This window comes from Hippocampus comes, unplaced genomic scaffold (assembly GCF_001891065.2).
Source record: "Hippocampus comes isolate QL1 unplaced genomic scaffold, H_comes_QL1_v1.1 scaffold156, whole genome shotgun sequence".
NCBI classification, from domain to species: domain Eukaryota; kingdom Metazoa; phylum Chordata; class Actinopteri; order Syngnathiformes; family Syngnathidae; genus Hippocampus; species Hippocampus comes.
In genome coordinates, this window is record NW_017805744.1 from 2,735,774 (window position 1) to 2,759,486 (window position 23,713).

Here is a 23,713-nt window from a genome sequence, read left to right on the forward strand (position 1 = left end):
GTTACATGCAATTTGATTGGTCCAATCGCTTGTAGTTAACCAATCGCTGGGCCGTATATAATCGCGCTAAGACTTCCGCAACAAATAATGCCTTCAGTGATCTGATTAGTTGAAGCTTTCATACACGTCCAATCGCAGGGCTGTTTACAAACGGAAAACTGAGAGACTGTTCGGGAGAGCTCGTGAAAACTCGACGATAAGGTACCTGACCGCCCCTAAAAATTTCTCAACGGACTTAGACGATTCACAAAAATGATCAATTTAAGAAATAAAACGGCGGATTTCCGCGGATCCGCGGAAAATTGCCATGTATGGGGATGTCACACGACAAATCCGTCACTTACCAGACAGTGCCCAGTTGTTACGTGCTTCCGTCGAGATTCAGTCCGTCGAAGAAGCGGGACAAGCAGCTGGAGTCATGTCGAACGACAAAGGCATTATGTGCATGAGCGTTTTTTTAATGTTCAGGAAAAAATTGAGAGTATGGGAACATTCCTGAATGGTGACGAGAGAGGGTGGTATGAACTTTCTATTCTGCAAAAAGAACTTGAGGTCACGGATTTCTTTAATAGCACCATGTTTGCTAATCAGCTAATCGCTTTCACAGTTAGCAAATGTAGCATGAGTTGAAATGTTTCGTAAAATTCCAAAACTATCCCCTTTTGTTCAAGTCACTTTTTATACTGTCCACACGTCATGACTGTGCGCGCCACGTCCGGTCTCTCGTCTTAAAATGAGCGACACTGGCTTCCTATTGGTCAATGCCAAACAATCTGTTGAAGGACAAAGGATATGTCACACCATCTGGCAAGACGAACAAAAATTCTGACATGCCAGACCTTTGCCGTCGTGCAGAGCACCCTGTATTTACTCGGGATGGCTCGATCTGATCAGGCGATCGGAAATGGTGGTCATTATGTGAGATTCAGGTGATCTGGTATTAGGTGAAAAATGTCACGTTTTATGATAGACCATCACGTTACTGAGAAATCAGGGAAAGATAAAAGTGGCTTTCATACTTGCTGTGGTAAAAACTGTACAAGTGCTAATCATGCTTAGCAATTGTGACACTTATGTTATTTGTGTTAAAAGTGTTTAAAATTCACATTTCATTAGTTGGAGCATGTCTTTTCAACTCTGTTCAACACTTTATTCTGAACTGAGGTGAATTTTTCTTTCACAACTGTGGTCAAAATACTTACCCATGAGAGCCTCGATTGGTCAAAGACTCATGTTTAAGTGGATGTTCAAAAGGAACCCAGATAAAAAAATAATGTGCACAAAATTAAAATGCTATAAAATATAAATGACAATAACAATGTGGTAATCCTTTGTTTTATTAAAGCAAATCATCCTTTTAATGTCATTTTTTATACAGTAACTTTCACATTGGGAAAGTCAATACAATTAAAAGTGCATTTTACCACTGGAACTCGAGAGGGAGCCATAGTCATTTGGGATTTAAACCGTCTAGAATTCAAACTTTACACGCAATAATTTTGATGAATAGCTGTGATTTTAACACAGAGACTAAAAGAGGCGATATTTGGCATGGTGTTTTTTCAACATCAATACAGTGTGCAAAAGCACATAAGCACCAGACACCGTCAATAACACATTAGTCAAATGTCAACGCAGCAGATAAACACTTTGCATGATTGTTCGCCTCCCTTTTGTTAAACAAAAACACTTTCCCAAACAAACCAGTCAGATGATTCAAATCCTGAACCTCTGGAGTGTGAAGATGACATACTAACAACTAGTCCACCATGCTGCCCCAGAAATCTTTTTTTTTTTTTTACTTCTACATAAGAAGCATAGATCATTTCGGAAGTACTGGAATGGCTATTTTGTGTCCTGATGCCTCCATTTTTCAATGAGTAAATGACTAAACTCAGACCTGAGAAAACGCGTCAAATGCTTGAGAAAAAGGTGAAAAGTAACTTTTATTTGTATTGACAGATAAGAACAAAACAACACACACGCACAGAGATGAGACAAAAACAACCCTTCATATGTAGCACTTTAAAAAGTCAAGTAAACACGTTTGTGGCCATTTTTTTTAATCACGTGGTTTGGGAGGACTAAAAGAGGAACTTTAATTAAACTTCAGCTTGCAATGGCTTCATCACGGTGGTCCCACCTATCATCCCGCCATCAGTTCTCATTTTATTCCTTTTTTTTTTTTGCTTTTTCTACTCAGTCTTTTTCACAGCAGCGGGCGTTTTGGTCTTGCCCATGTAGGCCCCCCAAAAGAACTGCACAAAGAGCACAAAGTAGCTGAGGTACATGAGTGATGACCAAACAATGTTATGCATGTGCGACGGGCACTCATGGCCCCGCTGCATCCACGAGTACACCAAGTAGTTGACCACGCAGCCCATCAGCATCTGGGTGATCTGCGTCAGCGTGATGAACATGGCGAAGTTGCGTGACACTTTGAAGCCGGCCGCCCGTAGCGCGTAGTAAGAGTACATGACGGCATGCACCAGGTAGTTCATGGTCATGAACCAGCCCCCGCCGGCTACCATGTCCTTGTACGAATACCAAGAGTACAGCAGCACAGTGATGTGGTGATACCAGTGCAAGAAGATCAGCTTCTGCTTCCTTAGCACGATGAACAGCGTGTCACCTGTGTACGGACAAAAGACGTCAAGGTCATATTGGCATCCTACGCACACACGCACAAAAATTGTATTTATATACTTAAACTGGCTCCAGGGTGGAATTTGGAGGAACTGTATCGATAAATTCTCTTAACGATCTTGGGAGAAATGACAATTTAATTTAAAATTGATTTAGGCTACATTATTTACACCTTCTACATCAAGGTCGTAACTTGAGGTTCCAGTGTAAATAAATACAAGAAAAGATTTGACTTACCCAGTTCTGGTGCTTTGCTTAGCACAAATGCATATGCCCAGAACTTGCTGACGGGACCGTTGTAAAAGCTCTGGTCACAAACCGACTGTTTGAGCCCTTTGGACATGAGGATATATGTCATGTAACTTCCAGTGCGGACAGCGCCAAATATACTGTTTGGAAAAGAAACAAAAACAACGGCATTCATTGAATCGTGGCGTCGAACACACAAAGCGTTTGTGTTTGCTGAAAGATATTCATTGTTGCAGGGAATTACATAACATTGCTGTAACTGTTCCTTCAGTCTACAACATCTCGCCCGCCGGGGAGCAATGGGCTGTGAATTTAAGGCCCAAATCAACACCAAGGTGTCCTGATTCAGATTTCATTTGCGTGGAGTCACGGATTCCGGAAATGAAACGGAATGAAAATGTCTCATCTGAACACCTGCATTGGAATAAAAAGCTCAAATCCAAATTGAATTTTATTCACATTCACGGTGATGGTAGATTCCTTTTGCGGAGCTGCCAATCTATTGAAATTCACTTCCAGAACAACCGGTCTGAATTTCCATATTTTTTCGATTATTGCAGTGTATTACGTAACCAGATAAAAGGGGTTTGTGATGATGTAGCGAAACACTCGTCTGACTAATTTTTGTATTTATTGTTACATCGATATATCGAGTGCAATTTCTATTGATATTGATCACGTGTCTATTGTGATACATAATATTGAATTATCGCACAGTCCTAGTTCAAAGGGTATGACATTTTAATGGTCAGCATGGCTCAGTGGTCGAGTTAGAAATGTGCTATTCAAGTGACAGCCTATTTACAGCCAATTTTAACTAACCCGTCCCTCAAATGTTACCCGAGACTTTGCGAGTGGCCTTGAGTTGAAGCAGACATAGATAAGAGGCTGCATGCTCCTTTGCTCTCTCTCGTTCAATTTTGTGAGACGCCAGACCCGACCTGTGTCCTGAACATCCACTTTTGTCCTCTATTTCTTTTGAAATTGTATTTTTCGTTTTTTGTTTTTTTTCTCTGAGTGCCAAGTGCCCCTGTCTCGGCTGGCCATCACTAAACGCAAAAGGCCTACAGCCTGATCAATGCCCAACTGTCTGCCAGGCTCACGCAAACTTGTCAGTACGCAGTGCTTCAAGAACGCTCTCACCAGCGCACCTCCAAACATCGCAGCAGACACACAGTAAGTCGCTCCACCATAACGAGGCGCACCATACCTTCCGCGTGGACTGTGAGACCACGTTTTGCTCTTTTTCTCTTTATATTTTTCAACTTCTTCCTGCCATCTCTTTTTCTCCAAACGACCTGGCCGCTGACTGCAAGACTCAAATCAGGGCAAATTTCATGAGTTCATCCGTTCGAGGGCCAACTTTGAGACAATCTGTGAGTGAAATATATGTAAAATTTACCAGATGGTGTACACATTGGTGCTGAAATTGGGCTTAAATGGTTAGGTTAGCCTCATGAGTCCCACCTTTGTCTTTTTCTGGCCCTTTTCCACCGCGCTCGTGCTTGTTCCGGGCAAGTGTCCAGATTAGCACCAGTTCTTTCTTTTTCCACCAACGAAATCGGCCCAAGCTCAAGTGCTTGAAACTGGTGCTTAAACTGGCCCCAATTATTTGTTGTGCCAGCTCGTACTTTGCAGGTGGAAAACTAAACGTGTTCTTCATCAGAACTTGATAAGCACCAACTAAGCACAGCCCTGGCCCCGTGTTTTTCTTTTTTTTTGTGGAAAAGGGGTATTGAAAAGTTTACACTATCTCCTGCAAATATCTTTCATTTTTAGTTTTTGGTGTAATTAAAATTTTATGAAAGTTTTCATCCTTTCACAGTAGTTCATTTTCTTTGCAACGTACCTCTTCCAATTCCTATGAAGATTTAAAGAATAAACATGCACATCATAAACCTGCATTGTGTACCGTGTGTGTGTTTGAATCAATCATTAAACTCTAACCTTCAAAACTGAACACAAAACTCTCCAAAAATAGCATCCTTCTAATTAAGGATTGATTTCAAGATTTTTTTGTTGTTGTCTATTTAGCCTTTTAAAATTACACAAAAAAATGGTACTCTTAGAGGAGTTTAAGTTTTTTGCGGACGTCAGATTGAAGATCCCATTGTATTAAATAAATAATACTGTACATGATTGACCCGTAATTACTTCCAGTGTGCACTCTATTTTCATATTGATCTCTTCCATTTTGCTGGAACAAAATGAAATGAGGTCATTGTGTCAGTAATTTATTTCAATCATAAAAAAAATTGGGTAATAATTACAGTTTTTGAATTGAAACATATCCCTCTGAAGTGTCATCAAATGGAATCATGTGGTGGCAAAAGATTCTTGGAAACCTCTACCATTTAAAAAAAGAGTTTACAAATGTCACTCGTTTCTTTACCCCACCTGAAAACGGCGAGTGTGAGGGACCAGAGGACCAGAGGCTTCCTCAGCTCAAACTTTTCCCGTTGCTTCATGACATGACGGCCGCCAAGGATGCAGGCGGCATAGAGGGCGGAGAAAAGGAAGGACTTCTTCCTAAATAAGGCAAACAACAACATAAATGCATATAAGTTCGAGCGTGTTTTTTTTTTTCCTTTTCATCCCTTGTGGTTTCTTTTCTGAACTCTGACTGTAAATTTCCCCAGTGTGGGACAAATAAAGGGTATCTTATAACGGCAGTGGTCAACAACATACAGTCCTTATGCAAATGCAGGTGCATTTCAACAAACTAGAATATAATTGAAAAGTTCACTTTTTCCAGTAGTGACGGGCCAGGCTGTTCTGGAACCTGTAATGGAATAGCACCTTAAGTGCTGCATCCTTTGGAACTTCCCACCAGTACAAAGCCGCCCCATGAGCATCGGCACCACCAATGTAACTCCTGCGCTTTGTCATGCAGTCAAATGGTCATTGTCTTACACTAGATTGCAACGCCACAGTCTTTCTTTTATCATCATCAGGATTTCTGATGTGTACATACAGGTACTGCAGATTGTGTATCTGCATGCTTAGCGGGAAATCAAAGTGCTTGCATCATCACCATATTGTTTATCAAACAAAACTGGAGTGACAACCACTAACATGCTACGCGGCTGAGGTGTAGTAAGCACGTAGCTCAAACTGTCCCCAGATGCTTATCGACGGTGCCGCTTTGGCTCAAATGCCTCGCAGCTGCGGCCTTCTGTGTTCAAGATAACTAACTAAGCAGGTGGTAGGACTGCTCCACTGAAAGCTGACGGAAATTAAGGGCAAGCTACTGAAAAGAAGCACTAAACAGCAAAGAACAAATAAAGAACATATTCTTGGAAATGCAGGCGTGGAAGAGATGTGTGAACTGTCAATCAGATAATGCAAGAACATAGCAGCATTCACGTGGCAGCAACGCCTAGACTGGACTGCAGGATGACATCATCGTTACTCAATGCTACTCGGAGCGGTAGCGGGGTGGGGCTCCAGCAACATTGTTGTACTCTCCTTTCAAAGCAGATACAGAGTCACCTCAGCTCGTTATATTTTGCATCCGGCACCGAGATTATGATCATAGAAATATTCTACCTCAGTCATACACACACTACACACTACACACACACTACACACACACTACACACACACACACACTACACACACACACACACACACACACACACACACACACACAGTTAAATTCTCTCATGCATTCCAACAGCACATGTCCGTGAAACAGACTGTTTAATGTACATAGTGGGTTGGGAGGGAGGTAGGAATCAAGGAACTACATAAAATAGAAAGGATTGATTAAAGATAGGAACTATGGAAGGAAGGAAGCAAGGAAGGAAAGCAAAAAAAAAAAGATGCTGGAATGAATGATGAAAGGAAGAACCGAATGAAGGAACCAAATGTATGAAAGGAAACAAGGCAGGATGGAAGGAAAGAGGGAAAGTGGAAAAGGGGGAGGGAAGAAGGAACTAAGGAAAAGAGCGGGAGTAAGGAAAAAAAGGTGGTATGAAAGGAAGGAAGGCTGGAAAGTAGGTCCAGCATGAAAGGTGAAGTCAAGTGAAAATATTTCTTTTCAATATGTTCCATGTGGCGCCACTAGTCTAAAAATGGTGTATTCTGATTAATGTTACATTTAAGGAATATGAATCAATAAGCAAAGTCCACCTGTTATTAATTCTTCTCGGGGTGTGGACATTTCGCCACTTGCTGTCAACTGAAAATGACATTCAAGTGCCCAAGGGCTCAGCTTGTGGATTTCAAGACTAAACTCAGAAAACAGGCGAGCGGGTCGTGGTCATTACCTGAGCCCTTAGGCCGGGGGTGACCATGAAGCATTATTTTACTTTTTTTTTTTTTTAACTCATTCTACAAACGCAATATTAATCTGAATGCCCCGTTCAGACTAGTGAGTGCGCATACATCATATTGTAAAGAAAAATTTGGACTTGACTTTCCTTTTAAGTAAGGCAGTGGAAGCTTAACTGCCTCATGCTCTCGCCGTAAACTAACACTGTGCATCTCAACCGCTGGCTAGCATGACCACTATAACTGGTCTTTTGACAGCATAATAACTCTGACTGTTAACTCAAACACTTGTCTGCATTGTTGTTTCTCTTAAAAGAAGACCATGTATTGCGCTTTCATAAAAGAAAATGTTGAAATAGAGAATTTTACACTAACAGTCGTTCTATATGTCAAAGGCCATTTAACCCATTTACACAAAAACTAAAAGTGTGTCTACCTTTTGCATGATGTCCTCTGACTGTCTCCATTGTGTACTAAACCATGACCTAAAAACCAGTGTACATAGCAAACTGTCATTTGGGGCATACCGTTAAACTCCAACTGCACATGCGATGATTTAATTAACACTTTAGCGCTGTGAATTAGCATGTAGGTACATTTTATGCAATACGTTTCTTTCATTAGTCAAGTTCATGAGAAACAACTTATCCCTTACAATTTTGATCAATTGTTTCTACGTTGGATCCCTAAGGTGTAAAACTGCACAATCGGAACGAATGGCATCTTCATGCATTTTCAAGACATGCAGCAACATTATTTTATAACAGATACTTTTTTTTTTTTTTTAGATATAACACAGACTTAAATGACAGGATATGGTTGGAGCCACATGGATTTTTTTCAAACTATTGTGGGGGCCTATAAATGGAGCCCCCACCGCCCCAAAAAAATTATATCCATGCGGTACTGTTGCTTGATATAAGGTAAAGCGACTATGGATGTCAAACAGAGATAGAAATGAGAACTTCAAGCGAATATCACAGAGTCTGAATGGTTGGATATGATGAAAACACAGAGCTCCACAACAGTATCTCATATTTGGAGAGAACATCGTTGGAAGAGAATAATCAGGTTCTTTATCACACTTAATATAAAAAAAAAAGTGTTTTAAAACAGTGCAGCCATGTCGGCACTAGTGTGGTACAATCGATGTTTATGCTGGCTATGCCCAAAGGCGGTGTCCTTCTGGGGAAAATGCGGCAAGTCTTATTTGAGAGATTCTGGGCTGTCATGTTTTCGTGTGAGGTATTGTATCCCCACATAAACTGTTTTTTTTTTTTTTTAATTATCAACCAATCTAAAGTGTTAAAATATCTTTAGAGAAAATCTCCTCACTCTATTCGACACTTTGTCTGAGGAATCCTGTAACTCCACCTCTTCTTCACGCCGCAGGAGCCCTGTGGCATTTTATCGCCTCAAGATCAAATGGTGCAACAAGAACACCTCACTTGACAAGAATGAGTGAGCATAGGCTAAATTCATTTGAGCATGTTAAAAACTGATGTCATTCTTCCCTGCAGACATAGGCCCGTCAGCCAGAAAGGTAAAGTTAGTGTACAGATTAATTTCTGCCTCTGAGGCAACCAAGTCAGACCTTTGAAACACAGCTTCGAAAGACGCCGTAGCCACAGTCATGAGCTTTGCTTAACTAATAAAGTCTTGTCTCTTGCTAAAGGGCTCACCGCGACCGCACACGATGGAAATGGGTGTGGCTTGCGGCGTCGACATGCCCATAGCATTTTCACCAATGAACAGCGTCATTAGCATTTTTTGCTAATTTTATTAGCAAATGAACGAGATTTGGGGGAGGAGAGTTGTGTTGAGGTGCAACAGAACGCGGCAGCAATATAAAGGGACAATAAAGTCGTTCCTAAAAAGTCGTGGTTCTGAAGATGTGAGGATTACTGTACTCCAGACAGCAACACAATGCACTATAATGCCTAGCCACATAACACAGCGATTTTGTGCACAAGTTATTCGTGCAATGTTTGACACATCTCTGTGAATTTCCACTCATCACATCATATAGGGGGGAGAGAGACAGAGAGAGACTTGCAGCATTTGCAATGTAACGAACAGCGGCATAAACAAGACTGGATAACACATTGGTAACTACGCAAGTACGTTGCTGATGTGCAAATTGGAGTATCGTGCCAAACCCAGGAATACCGTCAACACGCTCCCTAGCTTTGCATGGAGGTGTTGGCTAACCTGCTGTGAATCTTGGATCCGTATTAGCCGGAAAGGAGATTTCAGCAGTTATACAATCCTGAGTTTGCTGTCTGGGAATGAGTCCGCAGTATTTTTGCCAGACACCGTGTGTTTACAATGTGCATAATGTACACATTAATGTAGACACAAGCGAGACGATTTTGTCATGTGGTATTGAGCAGAGGGAGATACAGTGTCAATAATAGAGAGGCATGATGAAGGAAGGGACCAAGAGGTGGCAGGCATGAGAGCAGGAAGCATGTGCGTGTAATCCAATTAGCAAAGCACCCACGGCCCTGATTACATCACACAATTAAGAGCAAAATAACCTGACCAACTCGGCCTCTCCAAAAAAGGTAGGGGGTGAGCAATATCATTTGAGCCGGTGACATCAAACTACGGGAATATCTCAGATGTCAAACACTTCAGAATCCTGAAAGAATCTCAAACTTACTTAGCTGTACATCAAGCAAGAACGAGAAAGAATTCCACCGACAAAGCTTCAACAACTGTGACTGGCAACTGGTTAAGAGTGTACCCCACCTACTACCCGAAGAAGTTTGGGATAGGCTCCAGCGTGCCCGCCACCCTCATGAGGATAAGCGGCTTGGATAATGGATGGATGGAAGCTTCAACAATTTGTGTCCGCAGTTCCCCAAACCTTTATTGAATGTTGTTCAAAGGTGATGTAGTACAGCGGTAAAAATGACCCTGGCCCAGCTTTTTCAGAACATGGTACAGCCATAAAATTCAAAGTTACTGATTATTTGCTAAAACAATACAGTGATCAGTTTGAACAGACAGTACACGTCTTGTCTTTGTAGTGTTTTCAATAAAATATTGGTTGAACATCATTTGTAAATCATACTTTGTTTTTATGTTGAACACAAAAGCCACTCCAACATGAACCTTCGAGGGAACATTTATCCTCATCCTGCGGTTTGTCATTGTCATTTGATTATTGGATGGATGTCTTTCATGTGTTCATCAGTTCAAATTTGTTGCACCCGCATCCTGGAACGTGACAAGACTTTTTTATTCTATTTTGTGATTGCTTTTGTGTCCTCTAAACAAGGTTGGGTTGAGTGTGTCAAAATAAGAAATGCAAGACAACATTCGCACGGACCTGCATTACTGTGACAGAACAAATGGCTGACACTTGGATAACTGGAGCAATAAACAAGGTAAGACTTCATTTTTGGAAACTTGACTTCATTGCATCAGATTGAGAGTACATTTCAAAGAGCTTGATACTATCGCTATGCATTAGAATAGAAACTGGAAGACAGCATGCGTTCACAGCTCCAATGGTGCAATGCCTAGTCCATTGCTTTAGAGGAGTGGTCACCACCCACCGGCACCAGGTAGCTCCTAGGGGCCACATGAATAATCCACGGGTTTGTTCTTAAAATAGCTCACTAGTGAGACACTATCAATTTTGTAGTGGTGATAATCTTTAAAAATAATAATAAAGAACTTAATTTGCTGTAAAAAAAAAAAAAAAAAAAAAGTCGCACCAAGACAAAACTTTCTTCAACATTAATGTGAGCTATTACCTGTATAACTTTGTGTTGCTGGAACGAGGTGGAAGGAATTATGAACAGGTCAAAACAGCAGTGAATCTTAGCATAAAACCTGGCTTACATTTAGGGGTGTGTAAACTTTTCAGATCCATTGTAAGTGCTGCCTAATTAGTTGAGCCCAGAGTCAGAGTATAAATTAGCTCAAAGCTTCATTAAACAGTAAAAAGTTGGACTTATTTTGACTATTGGTGGCAGCACTTTATCACCAAGCCACAAAAGTCGCATTAATTAATGCAGTGGATCCGAGCAAGCGGTGCATGCAGCGGAAACATTACCATTGTGAACGTCCATAATTTGTCACCTTGAACACCTAATACACTGGTACGAATTATCAAAATGATCTAACACAGCTAGGGCTGGGAGGGGGGGGGGGGGGCTCAAGACTAGCTCTTTTAAATTTTTAAATTGACCACAAAAATTGGTTGACACAAAAAATTTGCGTTGAAACCATCAATAATTTGTTGATGACACACCGTTCATCAGCACCAATTGTCTGACTTCCATGGAGCAATAAAATAATGTTTTATGCTCTGACTGCAAAGCAGAGCCAGCAGACAGGAACACAGTAATAACGCGTCAGCATTCCATGATGCTTGTGGACTATGCACTGGAGTGTATTTCAAATGATGCGTGTGTGAGTACCTGTTCCCTTGAAGTAGACCTCAGCTTTCGTCCTTTGAAAGTAGCAGTAGTAGTAACATACCTGTACGTACTAGTAGCACTAGCGTTGAACAAGCCTAAGCCTTGTCAAAGTAGTTCTCATCACTACCTTATGGGAGCAAAGTGTCTTCCACTAAATTGTTGTGGCCATTTAAAGTTGTGTCGGAGCAAGTTAAAGCTTCTCCAGCTAACCTAACTTAAGAGAGTTTGCTCGAAAGTGCGTCGCTTGTAAACACAACGATAAACAGTGATGAAGTGCGAGTGTAAATTGACACGATTATTGTGGGAAATGTGTACCAAAAATACACGTGTCTGTTGTGGCAGAATGCTTTGGGTTTTTTTTCCCCAAATAAGTCATCATGTCCACAGTCAATGAAACATCGCAGCAGCTTAAAAAGCCATGCGAGGCACTTGACCCAGCAACAGAGCGTGACAGCAGTCCTGGTTAATATGAAAATATTGTTTACTTTTAAGTGAGTAGAGTATAAACAATATACATAAACTCTGGCAAACTTGAAAAAAGAAGTCAACTGAGCGATGTTGGCGGAGATGCTGGTAGGGGGTGATGACCAAAGTATTCGATAGGATAATCGATTCCAAAAAGACTCGTTTGTGACAGCCCTAAAGAAAGCCAAATAGGCCTACTACACACTCATCCAATAATGTGCTGCCCATGTGCTCCCCCACGAAGGATTGATGTGATATGAAATCCAAAAACGGGAGACGCACTCCAGGCATCATTCCGAAAAAACTGGCCCACTTCTACCCAGCTGACTGAGACGGCCGGCAGCCCAGCCTGCGGTCATCGAGGTTGAAGCCGTCGTGAGTGATCAATGTCATTTTGACGGCTGCAGCAGCCCACTCGCATTCATGGTTATAACCCTCTGGAATGACATTAGCAGACGGTTTTCCTGTCTACGATTGTCAATGTTAGATTACAGTACATTTGGGAGACAGCTTTAAGCCATTGCATCCTTTGCTAGTGTTAGCCTGGAAGATGACTATGCAAAAATTCTGCTTTTAAAGGGGAGATATGGAAAAATGACGTTGACCGTAAATTCGAAAGTAGAATACGCTCTTGAATAGAATAACCACCCTCCCATCCCACCAAATGGCCTTTCAAAAGCAGTTGTGTCACACATGCATTATGCACCTGTCCAATTTGTTGAATCCATGCTCAGAAATGTACTGTAACTGTTATCCGCAAAGCAATATGACAGATTGGGATTTCTCACATTCAGACACATTTTTGTGGAAAGAAAAGTTCTCTTATATTGCTAACAGTTTTAGCTGTCAACACTCGGCGCCACAGACATGAATAAGAAACAGATTAATTTATTTCCATCCATGCAAAAAAAAAAAAAATACACTTCAATCATTATTTCTGATACTGAAATAAAAATGTTTACACCAAAGTGATTTCATGGACTGAATTTTGGCTATAAACGGGGTCTCGCAGGTTAACAGGAGTTTCATTCTTTCAGCTGCAATTTAACCTAAATTTGAACCACCACAGTCTAAATTTAACTATCAAAGCCATAATTTGAGTAAAAATTTGGATGACGCCAATTCAAGTAGGGCTGGACTATTTTGAAAAATATTTTATTTTCCCGTTCAATATTCTGACGGTGATTTAATACACGACTATTTTGACGAGTTCCTCTTCTGGTGTATTAAAAAAAATACTACAATAAACAATATCCATTTTACGATGCATAAATGTTTTATTATGATAGGTTAAGGTTTACACGACAATAAAGGCAAATGAACCATGATTTATTTCGAAAAACAGTTGATCTACTTTTTTTAGTTGTTAACTTACAAAAAGGCACGCACGATGGCCAACTTCACAGTATTCTTCCAAACAAGTGTGGTGTGAATATAACATTTTAAATCATAACCATATTAAAACAATAATGCAAGCACATGTCTGGATTTACCATTTCTACTTCATGAAACAATGATAAAACATGTGGACTGCACTTCTTATCCATATTTAAAAAAAAAAAAAGATATACCTGTACAAACATACATATAGAAAGATGAATGAAATAGCAGTTGATTCATTTTAATTGATTATTTGTTGATTAATCAAATAAATTTGATAGCTCTCCTGCTTTTCCGGGTGGCCGGGTGGTCCAGTGGTTAGCGCGTCGACCTCACAGTGCAGAGGTACAGGGTTCAATTTGGGTTGTTCATCTGTGTGTGCCCTGAGATTGCCTGGCAACCGGTTCAGGGTGTCCCCTGCCTACTGCCCGAAGACGGCTGGGATAGGCTCCAGCACCCCCCGCAACCCTTGTGAGGATAAGCGGATCGGAAAATAGATGGATGGATGGACACTGTTTTTCCATTTCTAAAACATTTTCATCTAGTTAATGAACAGCCAAATAACCATCTTTGTCTTTGTTGGCCTTGATGAACTTGGAGGCACTTATGTAAAATGATAAGGCCCAGTATTGTAAATGACGTCTGTGAGACTGCCCTTTCATCTATAAGCTATGTAAACTATATGCGTGATCTTATCAAGAAGAGGTCATGTATATGTGGACGATGAACTGAATTAGAGTCTGTGGCTTGCTAAATTACGTTTTCTTGATACTTTTTTGGGGTATTGCCTCATGTCCATCCCCTTTGTAAATGAAACAACTTTGAGAGAAGCCCTGACCAACAATCCACAATGCTCTTTGATAATCATTTGTGACTGGTCGTGCCGGTTTGACCATGGAGATAAGGTTTCAGGGCTCTTGTTATTCACGCTGATGGACATGTATTGTTGCTACCCTGCCTCCTTTCCCCTCTAGCTTAAGTAAGAACCTCACACTTTCCCTTGAACGACCATGTGGGTGACATCTACTACGAGTGAAGGCTGCATAGCAGAGCTGCGATCTGATTGGCCGCTGCTCTGTCAGCAGACATCAGTAGAGGCGTCTGATTGGTGCTTCCTTAGTGCCAGGGGATGGCAGGTTCTTGTGCTGCTGACCCATGCGGCCTCATACATTCATTTGCACTGAAAATGTGATATAATGTACTTCATGTCGATGGCAAATCCGTGCAGTTAACATTGAAGAAGTCAACAACAGCCACAGCAGAAGACTGTGAGGCACTACATCCTGTGGCTCTTGTATGTATTTTGCGGCAGGAAATGCACAAATGATAAAATAAAAAGATACATTTGAGGCTTAAAAGAAAACGTTGGGACACACAAGTGAATGGACTCCACAATAAAAATATCCAGAGGCCTTTCGATTGGGTTTCACAACACCGACAGCCGACAGAATGCGCTGCGTTTAAACCAGTTTGGACGCTTTCATCCACCCCACGTTAAGCTAAGCTTGGTATGGCCGGGGACAAGATGACCTTAACAGCATCATCATGGTGCCTGATGCGTGGAGGGGGAGAAGGGCGATGGATGTGTGTCTGTGTGGAGGGGGCGCGGGGGGAGGGGGTAAATCACAGAAGAATCAAGGGCATCACACGGCGGGTTCGGACGTGAGGCGGATGGCGCGTCGTATGGGGCGTTGCTGTGCTAAATTCGAAGCGTATAGGTAAACGTGTGCTTACCAGTTCTCCTGCATCCATCGGATGGCCTCCTCCTCGTTAAACTGCCTTTCGAACTCGTACTCTTGGAGGGCTAACACCGACATGCTGGCGGCGGCTGCGGGGAGGCGAGCTCGGGCGTCAAGTTCAGCGGTGTGAGAGAGCCGGTCGTAGAAGTCAGAGGAAGAAGAGGAGAAGCTCTGCTTTAGTTGCAGCCCGCCACTCACATCGCCCTAGCCGCCGTCAAGACGTCTCGGTCGCGCTGGTGCTGAGGCCGTGAGTCGTGAAGAAATGACTGGAATGAACGCAGCTTCTCTTCTTCCTCAGCCCGCCGGCCGGCCCTCCTCGGCATAGCCACGCCCTCCGCCCGTTGAATTGATGGTATCCCGTGGGTCCTAAAGCCTACGGACAGGACAAGTGCTACTGGAAACGGATGCATTTCAATTTCCAAATGTACTTTATGACAGGGGTCCCCAACCTTTTTTGCCCCAACAATGCTAGTGGCGAGAATCCGCTCCACAGAAAAGATAATTGGCTCCTCGGTGCCTTCACTGCACAACATCGCACCATCCCACTACCACAGCACAGCTTCTCTTCTTCCTCAGCCCGCCGGCCGGCCCTCCTCGGCATAGCCACGCCCTCCGCCCGTTGAATTGATGGTATCCCGTGGGTCCTAAAGCCTACGGACAGGACAAGTGCTACTGGAAACGGATGCATTTCAATTTCCAAATGTACTTTATGAGACTGCTAAAGAGAACAACCGAAGGAAACACTGCTAGTGGCGAGAATCCGCTCCACAGAAAAGATAATTGGCTCCTCGGTGCCTTCACTGCACAACATCGCACCATCCCACTACCACAGCAGAGCTAAAAGTCAGGACTCCTTACATCCATCCAGGTAAAGCACCCTTTCTGCTACTTGCCTCGGGAAGGCAGTACAGCCATCCCAACTTTATACATTAACTTAGAATAACGGCACCACAACGTTAGAGTAGGGATTTTATTCTGTTTTTATCAGGCATTGTTGCACTATTCTGTCACTGACATGCACTTCATTTAAAATTCAATTTTAGAGTGCCTCTCGTTGCTCTGTTTTCATTTGGAACTATTTTCTGTTTTGTTAAATCGATTTTCAGCTAAATATTTTGCTCTGTGGCTGTAGCCCAGGGGTGTCAAACTCATTTCACATGGTGGGCCACATACGGCCTCGGTAGATGTCAATTGGGCCGGACCATTAAAATGATACAATACTTTGCTATAAATAACCAAAACAATATGTCTTTCCTTTGTTTTGGTATAAAGAAGCACAAGAACATTAGGAAAATGTTGAAATTTAATGAACATATCTTTTACAAAACATTTCATGAAGCACCTTACATTTCCTTCGACAAATGTGCAATTTACTTTTATCATTCACATATATGCATTGCAACTGATCCCACTGATTGTACAAACTTTAACAAGTAATTGGTATTGAAAAATATAGTAATGCACTTTAAGATTAAACAAGATTCATAAAGAAAGCAAGTTTTAAAGCATTTACACGTGCATATAAAATCTAAATGTAATCCCTGCCTACACCTTACAAACTAAGGAGAGTGCTATTAAATGTGTAAATGTGAGAGTGCTATTGATAGCGTCTGCTGTCATGGGTCTGTCTCAGTGACAGACTGAGGCTGCTGTTGTCTTCTTCTCTGATCAAAACAGTGTCCCCTTGCGGATACTCAATGAATTGCACCTGATTAAAAATATTAATTCTGTGTCTTTAATGCATTTTTTTCACTTTTACATTATCCTGCGGGCCTGATTGAACCTACTTGCGGGCCGGTTCCGGCCCGCGGGCCGTATGTTTGACACCCCTGCTGTAGCCTGTCCCACTCTTCCCACACAAGGATGCATGATTTACCCAAAAACCTAGAAAGAAAACGCGTGTGGAAGGTAAACCGTGTTTTAATCAAGTATTAATTAAATAAATATAGCAGCATTTCTTTAAAAAATGAATTCATTTTGTGTCCATTTATTTTAAGGTGGGTGCGATCACACACCCACCCCCTTCGGAAAGTGGAAAATATCCCATGCCTGAGGTAAATTGTATTGGACTGCATCGTGACATGATTGTAAACTGGGTGACAACATGGCACGGATGCATGCCACGGTCCAGACTTTGTTCTCTGTAGCTTTGCAGAGCATAGCCCACCTCTCGCCTAAATTCAGCTGGGATACGCTTAAAAATAGTCTGACTCAACACAAAAAGTCTGTTCAATTGGCAAGTGTTTGTAATACGAAAACAATTTCACCAAATGACATCACTTTTTTTCCGTCAGTAATGTGACTATAATCTGTATTATCCATCCATTTCCCCATCCACTTTATCCTCACAAGGGTCGCGGAGGGTGCTAGAGCCTATCCCAGATGTTTTCGGGCAGTAGGCAGGGAACACCATGAACCGGTTGCCAGCCAATCGCAGGGCACACAAAGACATCCAACCACCCGTGATCACACTCACACCTCGGTACAATTTAGAATGTTCCATTCACCTGTCATGCACGTTTTTTGAATGTGGGAGGAAACCAGAGTACCCAGAGAAAACCCACACAGGCACGGGGAGAACATGCAAACTCCTCACAGGAAGGCCGCAGCCGGGATTGAACCCACAACCATACATGCATTGACAGACTCAACGACTGCATTGTTTATCCCAAACCAGTACTATGCAAACAGAGTTGACATGTGTCATTTTCTTAGACAAAAGCAGCAAAGGATTTGTTTCTGTCACAGAGTGTGTTTGAGCTCCTGTGGCCCGCCCAACGTGTGTGTGGAATTCTGTTATCTTGGCATGGGAATGTCACTGAAAAAGTCACGCATACTATCACACACCGTCTTCCTACAGATACACAAATTTTATTCCCTTCACTACCCCAGCTCATTTACAGCCTGAAGAGATGGTTTGTCAACAAATTACAGTGCAAACAGTAAAAGTGAAATGTGAATCATACCCAGTCTCTTGCAATCTTCCACATACAGGGTGTAACTTTCAAGTTAGAAAAAGTGTCATCAAAACTTAAGTGGCAGTTTACACGAGAACATACCTAACATAGTACACTGTTATACTGACAACATGACGAAGCAATTGACTGTCTTATACACAGTGAGACAAAGAATTGTCATTCTGATGGCACTAGCATGTTCAATGATGCACTTTTTTATTTTCAAGAGCTGAACAAAGCATTTTGAGAACCATGAAATGTTGCTATTTGTATGAATTGTTTTGAATATATACATAATCTTACAAATGTCAAATCTGATCTAATAATAATAATGATAATAATAATAATAATAATAATAATAATGATGATGATTATAAATCCAACCCACTCATTGAAAAACGTGCAGTGCCACACAAAGCTGCATGAAAATAACAACATCACAGTGAAATGGTCAATTGTGAACTCCATCCTCTAAATACGTGCTACGTATGAGAGCCACACAACCAAGCATTCAGCAGAAATACTGGAAGCAGCTGTGGCAGAGTGGAAAATTATCAAGTTAAATCTGCTCATTCCTGTCATTTCCGTGTATTTTTTAAAGGTTGCCTTGTCTTTAAGAGTGGGATGTTTTTCTATTCATTTTTATTGAAAAAAATTTTTTTTCAATGTCTTGGCATTCGGGCTATGAAGGCCATATCTCAGTGAGCAGTGAGGATTTACAAGTGGTTGCCCCCTCAGTGAATGTTGTTTTTTCATCATTGTTTGTTCAGGGTCGCAAACAGTTCCAAAATGTTCACCAACATTTTTAATGGTCTCAAATTGTTTCTCTTGTCACAAATAATTTTTGAACATGGTCAAAATGTGACAAGAATAACAGTTTGCAACCATTAAAACTGTTTGGGAATAAATGGCGAACGCTTTTGCAACTGTTTGCAGCATTGAATGAACGCAGCCAAAAAAACAAACAAAAAAACAAACACAAAACTACAAAATGTGCACCATACGGAGCTACACTGTAGGAAATTGATGATTATAAATCCAACCCACTCATTGATGGACGTGCAGTGCCACACAAAGCTGCATGAAAATAACAACATCACAGTGAAATGGTCAATTGTGAACTCCATCCTCTAAATACGTGCTCTGTGACTATTGTATTTATATTGCACTTCATTGAACTTATTGACCTTATCCATATTTGTATTTATATTGCACTTAATTGAACTGTGTTTTCTTTTCTCTTCTTTCTACCCACAATCTACCCACAAGCTGCTGAAGGCTGTAAATTTCCCCAGTGTGGGACAAATAAAGGATATCTTATCTTATCTTATCTTATCTTAAATCTGATCTTTATACACCCTGTGACACTGATTATTGTCAATATTTCTTTCACCTGCCCTAGCAGAGCGCATATTGGGCTTTTGATGACATATAGGTTGGATGTGTTTGAATGAGCATTCATACTCCAGACGCATCGCATACATGTTTGATTTTTATCCATCTTTGAAATAGGCCTGGGTCGGATTGGAAAAAAAAAAGAAGTTCTGTTTAGGTGTAAAGAAATGTCCTAATGAATAGGAAAAGACATGAACCAGAAGAAAACCATCCATAACATGAAACAAAACCAAACACAAATCTTAACAAACGCACAGATCATGACAATACCCCCTTCTCAAAGGACGGATCCCAGACATCCCGGAGTCAAACCAGTGAATAAAAATTGTCAAAGATAGGGAAGCGTATGGGGCCCAAAGGTGGAAACATGGTTCATCTATTTAGGCTAGTCTGGTGGGCATCCCGGGTGCTAGATGTGAGGTGCCTTACTGGGACAGTGAAACCACAAAAATGTGTAATCGTCTCATCGCATTATTACTTGTACACAACAAATGAATGGATTACTAGTTTTGAAATCAATTAAGTCAACTTTCATAGTTTGTCAATTCTTTTTCAAGTTAGTGTAAACAGGGTAGCACAATTATTTAAAAAAAATATCTCAACGTTATTTATTACACCTGAGAATTTGACTTTGGGTACAGATTTTAGCCAGGTCATGCAAGTTGACTCACATGATTTTCTTTCGGGGGGGGTGGGGGGGGGCACATAAAATGCCCCCCGGGCCTTGAGAAATCTGCGCCTTGGTACGCCATCCAAAGTGATGTGTGCTGAGCACCATCATGCTGCCATCTAGTGTCCACAATACGTCCTGCAGCCCCATTGACATAGCTCCCAAATACCCTTTGTCTCCCCAACCCCCAAACAAATTGGATTCATAATGTATGGTTTACATTTCAACGCAACTTATAGCATCTGTGCCATGTCCGATCTTGTGTGTAATATGTGCCAATAAGGCCCAGGTGACGATATTGTTTTAAGCAAAAGGGCAGCAGCTGCTGTCACAGGGTGTTGGCGTGGAAAGTGCCAATCTGACCTATTGCTTTAGAGACGATGAAAAACACCACATGGCCGTGACCTTTTCCGCTTCATTACTTTGCCGCGATACCTCATAAAAGTGAGAAGATAGCGGTGGACAGCCTCCCCCTCCATCCCCTTCCGAGGCCCCCCGACTTCTATTATTTTATTGCTCAGATATGAGAGTCAAACATGACAGTTCTACTTCAGGACTGCGCCACTTACTGGTCGTAATATTAGGTACACTCCACAGTCAAATCGAGTAAGATCGAATACTATACAGTATTAGATACTAGTGCAATTTTAACAATGTTTGTTATTGAGGTCGTAGTTTCCAGTGGTGTACAATTGCCCTGCCTCATCAAGTGACCCCCCCCCCCCACACACACACACACACACACGCACACACATACACGCTCACACACACCACCCATATTCGCAGTTTGGCGGTGTAGCGACTGAAAAAAAATGTTGAACAACGTACAGTCTCCTCGATTCGAAAAACACAATGTATCATAAATATTGAAACTTGGGGGAAAAAAAAAAAACAATTCGAGAGAACACGCACCGCTGGTTGGATCCCATTCCTTGAACGAGGCCGCAGGTGGAGCCTCGGGAGTCACCCGGACCGACGGTCGTGCACGCGCCACCCGACTCGAAGGTGACAACCACATATCCGACTACCGAATACATTGTTGCTTTGTAATTGGCCGTGCGGCTCGATGCAAATCAGATGGCTCGGGACAAAATGGATTCACGGGCGTTTGTGAACAATTGACGCGAGAATTCAGCTGGCATGCAAGGTTAACATCCTTTTTAAGACTTATAACAATTCTGTTGCTGATGTTACAGTAATTGGGTTGAGGATACACAAGCCCAAGCGCAGATTTAATTATATTTGGCACCATCTGGTGGCTAATATGGAAATAAACAATAGAATGGTTGGCTGAGCCGTCCAACACACGCTGGCTGTCTTTACGCTCTTGCATATAACCAATCCAAAACTGACATTTTAGAATATATGACTAGCATTCACCTCGTAGCTCATCCTGAACATGCCTAATTGCGTGTGTGTGAGATTGTGCGTGTGCGTGACTTCCGTTTCAAGAGTGTAGGGTGACGCCTCCCAGCAGAGATTATCACACTGGGCCCCCCCGCAGAGGGTGCAGTAATGAGGGGTCGCCAACGATGACAGGAAGGTTTTAGGTTGACTTTTACAATGTATGAACAAGAAACACAAAGACTTGCACTGGATTGAGTACGTGGAGCATGTAACATATTTAGTCTTAAATCACCCACTTATTTAAGACTAAATATGTTACATGCTCCACGTACTCAATCCAATGCAAGTCTTTGGGTCTGCGGAGTGCCTGTCTGCCCATCATATATGAAATTGAACATCCAAATACAGAAATAGTATTTAAATAGTTGTAGAGTGTGTGCTTTTGTTTGACTTCAACATTGATTTAAACAGCGGATGGACTGAACCAGTTGCTACCTGTGCAAAACACGGCTTTGTTTCTCCGCCCGCGGCCTGGCAGCTATAGGTTGGGTGACGAGTCGCCCTACCAAGTCCTATCTGGAGTAATATTTACACTGTCAAGAGTGATTGTGCTGGAACCTCTCCCAGTTGTCATTGGGAAAGAAATGGGGCACAGCCTTGATTGGTCGCCAGCTAGTCGCAAGGCGCAAATAGACAAGCATTCATTCATACTCACATTCATGCATTTCAGAGTGAGCAATTAGCCTACCGTGTATGCTTTTGGAATGTGGAAGGAAAATGGAGTACCCGGAGACAACCCACGCAGGCACAGAGAGAAAATCCAAAGTCCACATGGCAAGACCGGGGCCTGGATTTGAACTCAAAACTCCAGCACTGTGAGGCGAAAATGCTAACCAGTCGCCCACCGTGTCGCCCTAATTAGGAATTATAAAATAAAAAATGGGTCACTTATTTTCTTATTAAAAAGCCATTTTACTTACTAATACATGACCTGCTCCATTTGTGCACTTTAAAAATCAAATGTGGGCCTGACCACAAAAATCAAACCCAGTTCTTGGATCGGAAGAGTCAAAGCGGACGTATTATTAAAAATTGCGATAAGGATGTGCCCACTGCATTTATGGATACATTACACTATTTGTTGCAGGTGAGGTGATAACATGCTGCTTTGACAAGTGAAAATACAATTGATGCTTCCAGTGTCCCGCGATTGGCTGGCAACCAGTTCAGGATGCTTCCAGTGTCTTTGTGGCAATTGTGGGCACTCGCTTTTTTTCCATGCCTACTGCCACTCCTGGTCATCATGGTTGCACACGCACACACACAGGCCTCTCCTCTCAACACAAGGATTGACTTTTAAAGTGTCTTTAATTTAATTGTGGCTCTTTGAGTTGGTTGGGTGAAAACACGACACAAACATGTTCCTGAAACACCTGGCAAAAGCTTTAAATGGTGGTGGTGAAAAGCTATAATGGCACTTCCCCCCTCCACGTCTCTGCATGCGGACGTTTGGCAATCCCGTGGAGCTCAGCCACAGAGAGCAGCGCTCGGCCGAATCAATACGGCTCCTTGGTGGCTTTCCTATATCAACCAAGCAGAAATCCCGCCATCTGTGACATATAGGTGGAGCGTATACATTGCTGAGAAATTACTCTGTCGTTCTCTGTGCGCGTTCTGCTCTCACTCTTTTGATAAAAATATGATGAACAAAGAATGATGAAAGATAGCACCCATTCTCTCTTTTTTTTTTTTTTATATTATTTTGTTGTATTTTTTCCCTTGGTCGCAATACTTCATCTATTCCTTTCAAATGTTTTGGGGACAGAAACAGGGAATGATTTCATTTCCTTTCCACAGTACACAAAGCAAGCTTAGATAAGTTTGATGTTGAAGAAGGAGTCTGTCAATCCAATCTGGGATGAACTAGAAGTGTACAAACTATTAAAAGAGTGGAGGAACTCCATATTCTCTTCACTTTTCATTTCCTGTATGTGACATCGATGCCCGTTTCAATACTTTTGTCCATCCTGGGTGGTTTTGTAGTGTATGTACTGTAATTAAGGACTTTGTATTTATATAGCACTGCTCTCAGTTGCGGGGCTTGAGACTGCGACCAAACTGGTTGCAAATGCGGCCTGTTTTTCAATGTGTGTA

At 41.9% G+C, this 23,713-nt stretch overlaps 1 protein-coding gene across 1 annotated transcript; it reads right to left on the minus strand.

The window, feature by feature from the left end:
* Window positions 1-1,324: 1,324 nt before the first annotated feature.
* On the minus strand, window positions 1,325-15,495 carry elovl6 (ELOVL fatty acid elongase 6). Its single transcript, XM_019884393.1, has 4 exons — window positions 15,186-15,495; window positions 5,293-5,424; window positions 2,884-3,035; window positions 1,325-2,632 (listed from the first exon to the last, which is right to left on the minus strand). The coding sequence occupies exons 1-4, from the start codon at window positions 15,266-15,268 to the stop codon at window positions 2,196-2,198; spliced, it is 804 nt and encodes a 267-aa protein (XP_019739952.1). The 5' UTR covers window positions 15,269-15,495; the 3' UTR covers window positions 1,325-2,195.
* Window positions 15,496-23,713: the final 8,218 nt, after the last annotated feature.

Bases quoted from the DNA above. Each gene is read 5' to 3' on its own strand.
- elovl6 (XM_019884393.1), bottom strand. From the start codon at position 15,268: ATGTCGGTGTTAGCCCTCCAAGAGTACGAGTTCGAAAGGCAGTTTAAC. The intron at 3,036-5,292 runs GTGGGGTAAAGA...TTTTCCAAACAG, and splicing joins CTCACACTCGCCGTTTTCAG to TATATTTGGCGCTGTCCGCA. The intron at 2,633-2,883 runs GTAAGTCAAATC...GTCCGTACACAG, and splicing joins AAGCAAAGCACCAGAACTGG to GTGACACGCTGTTCATCGTG.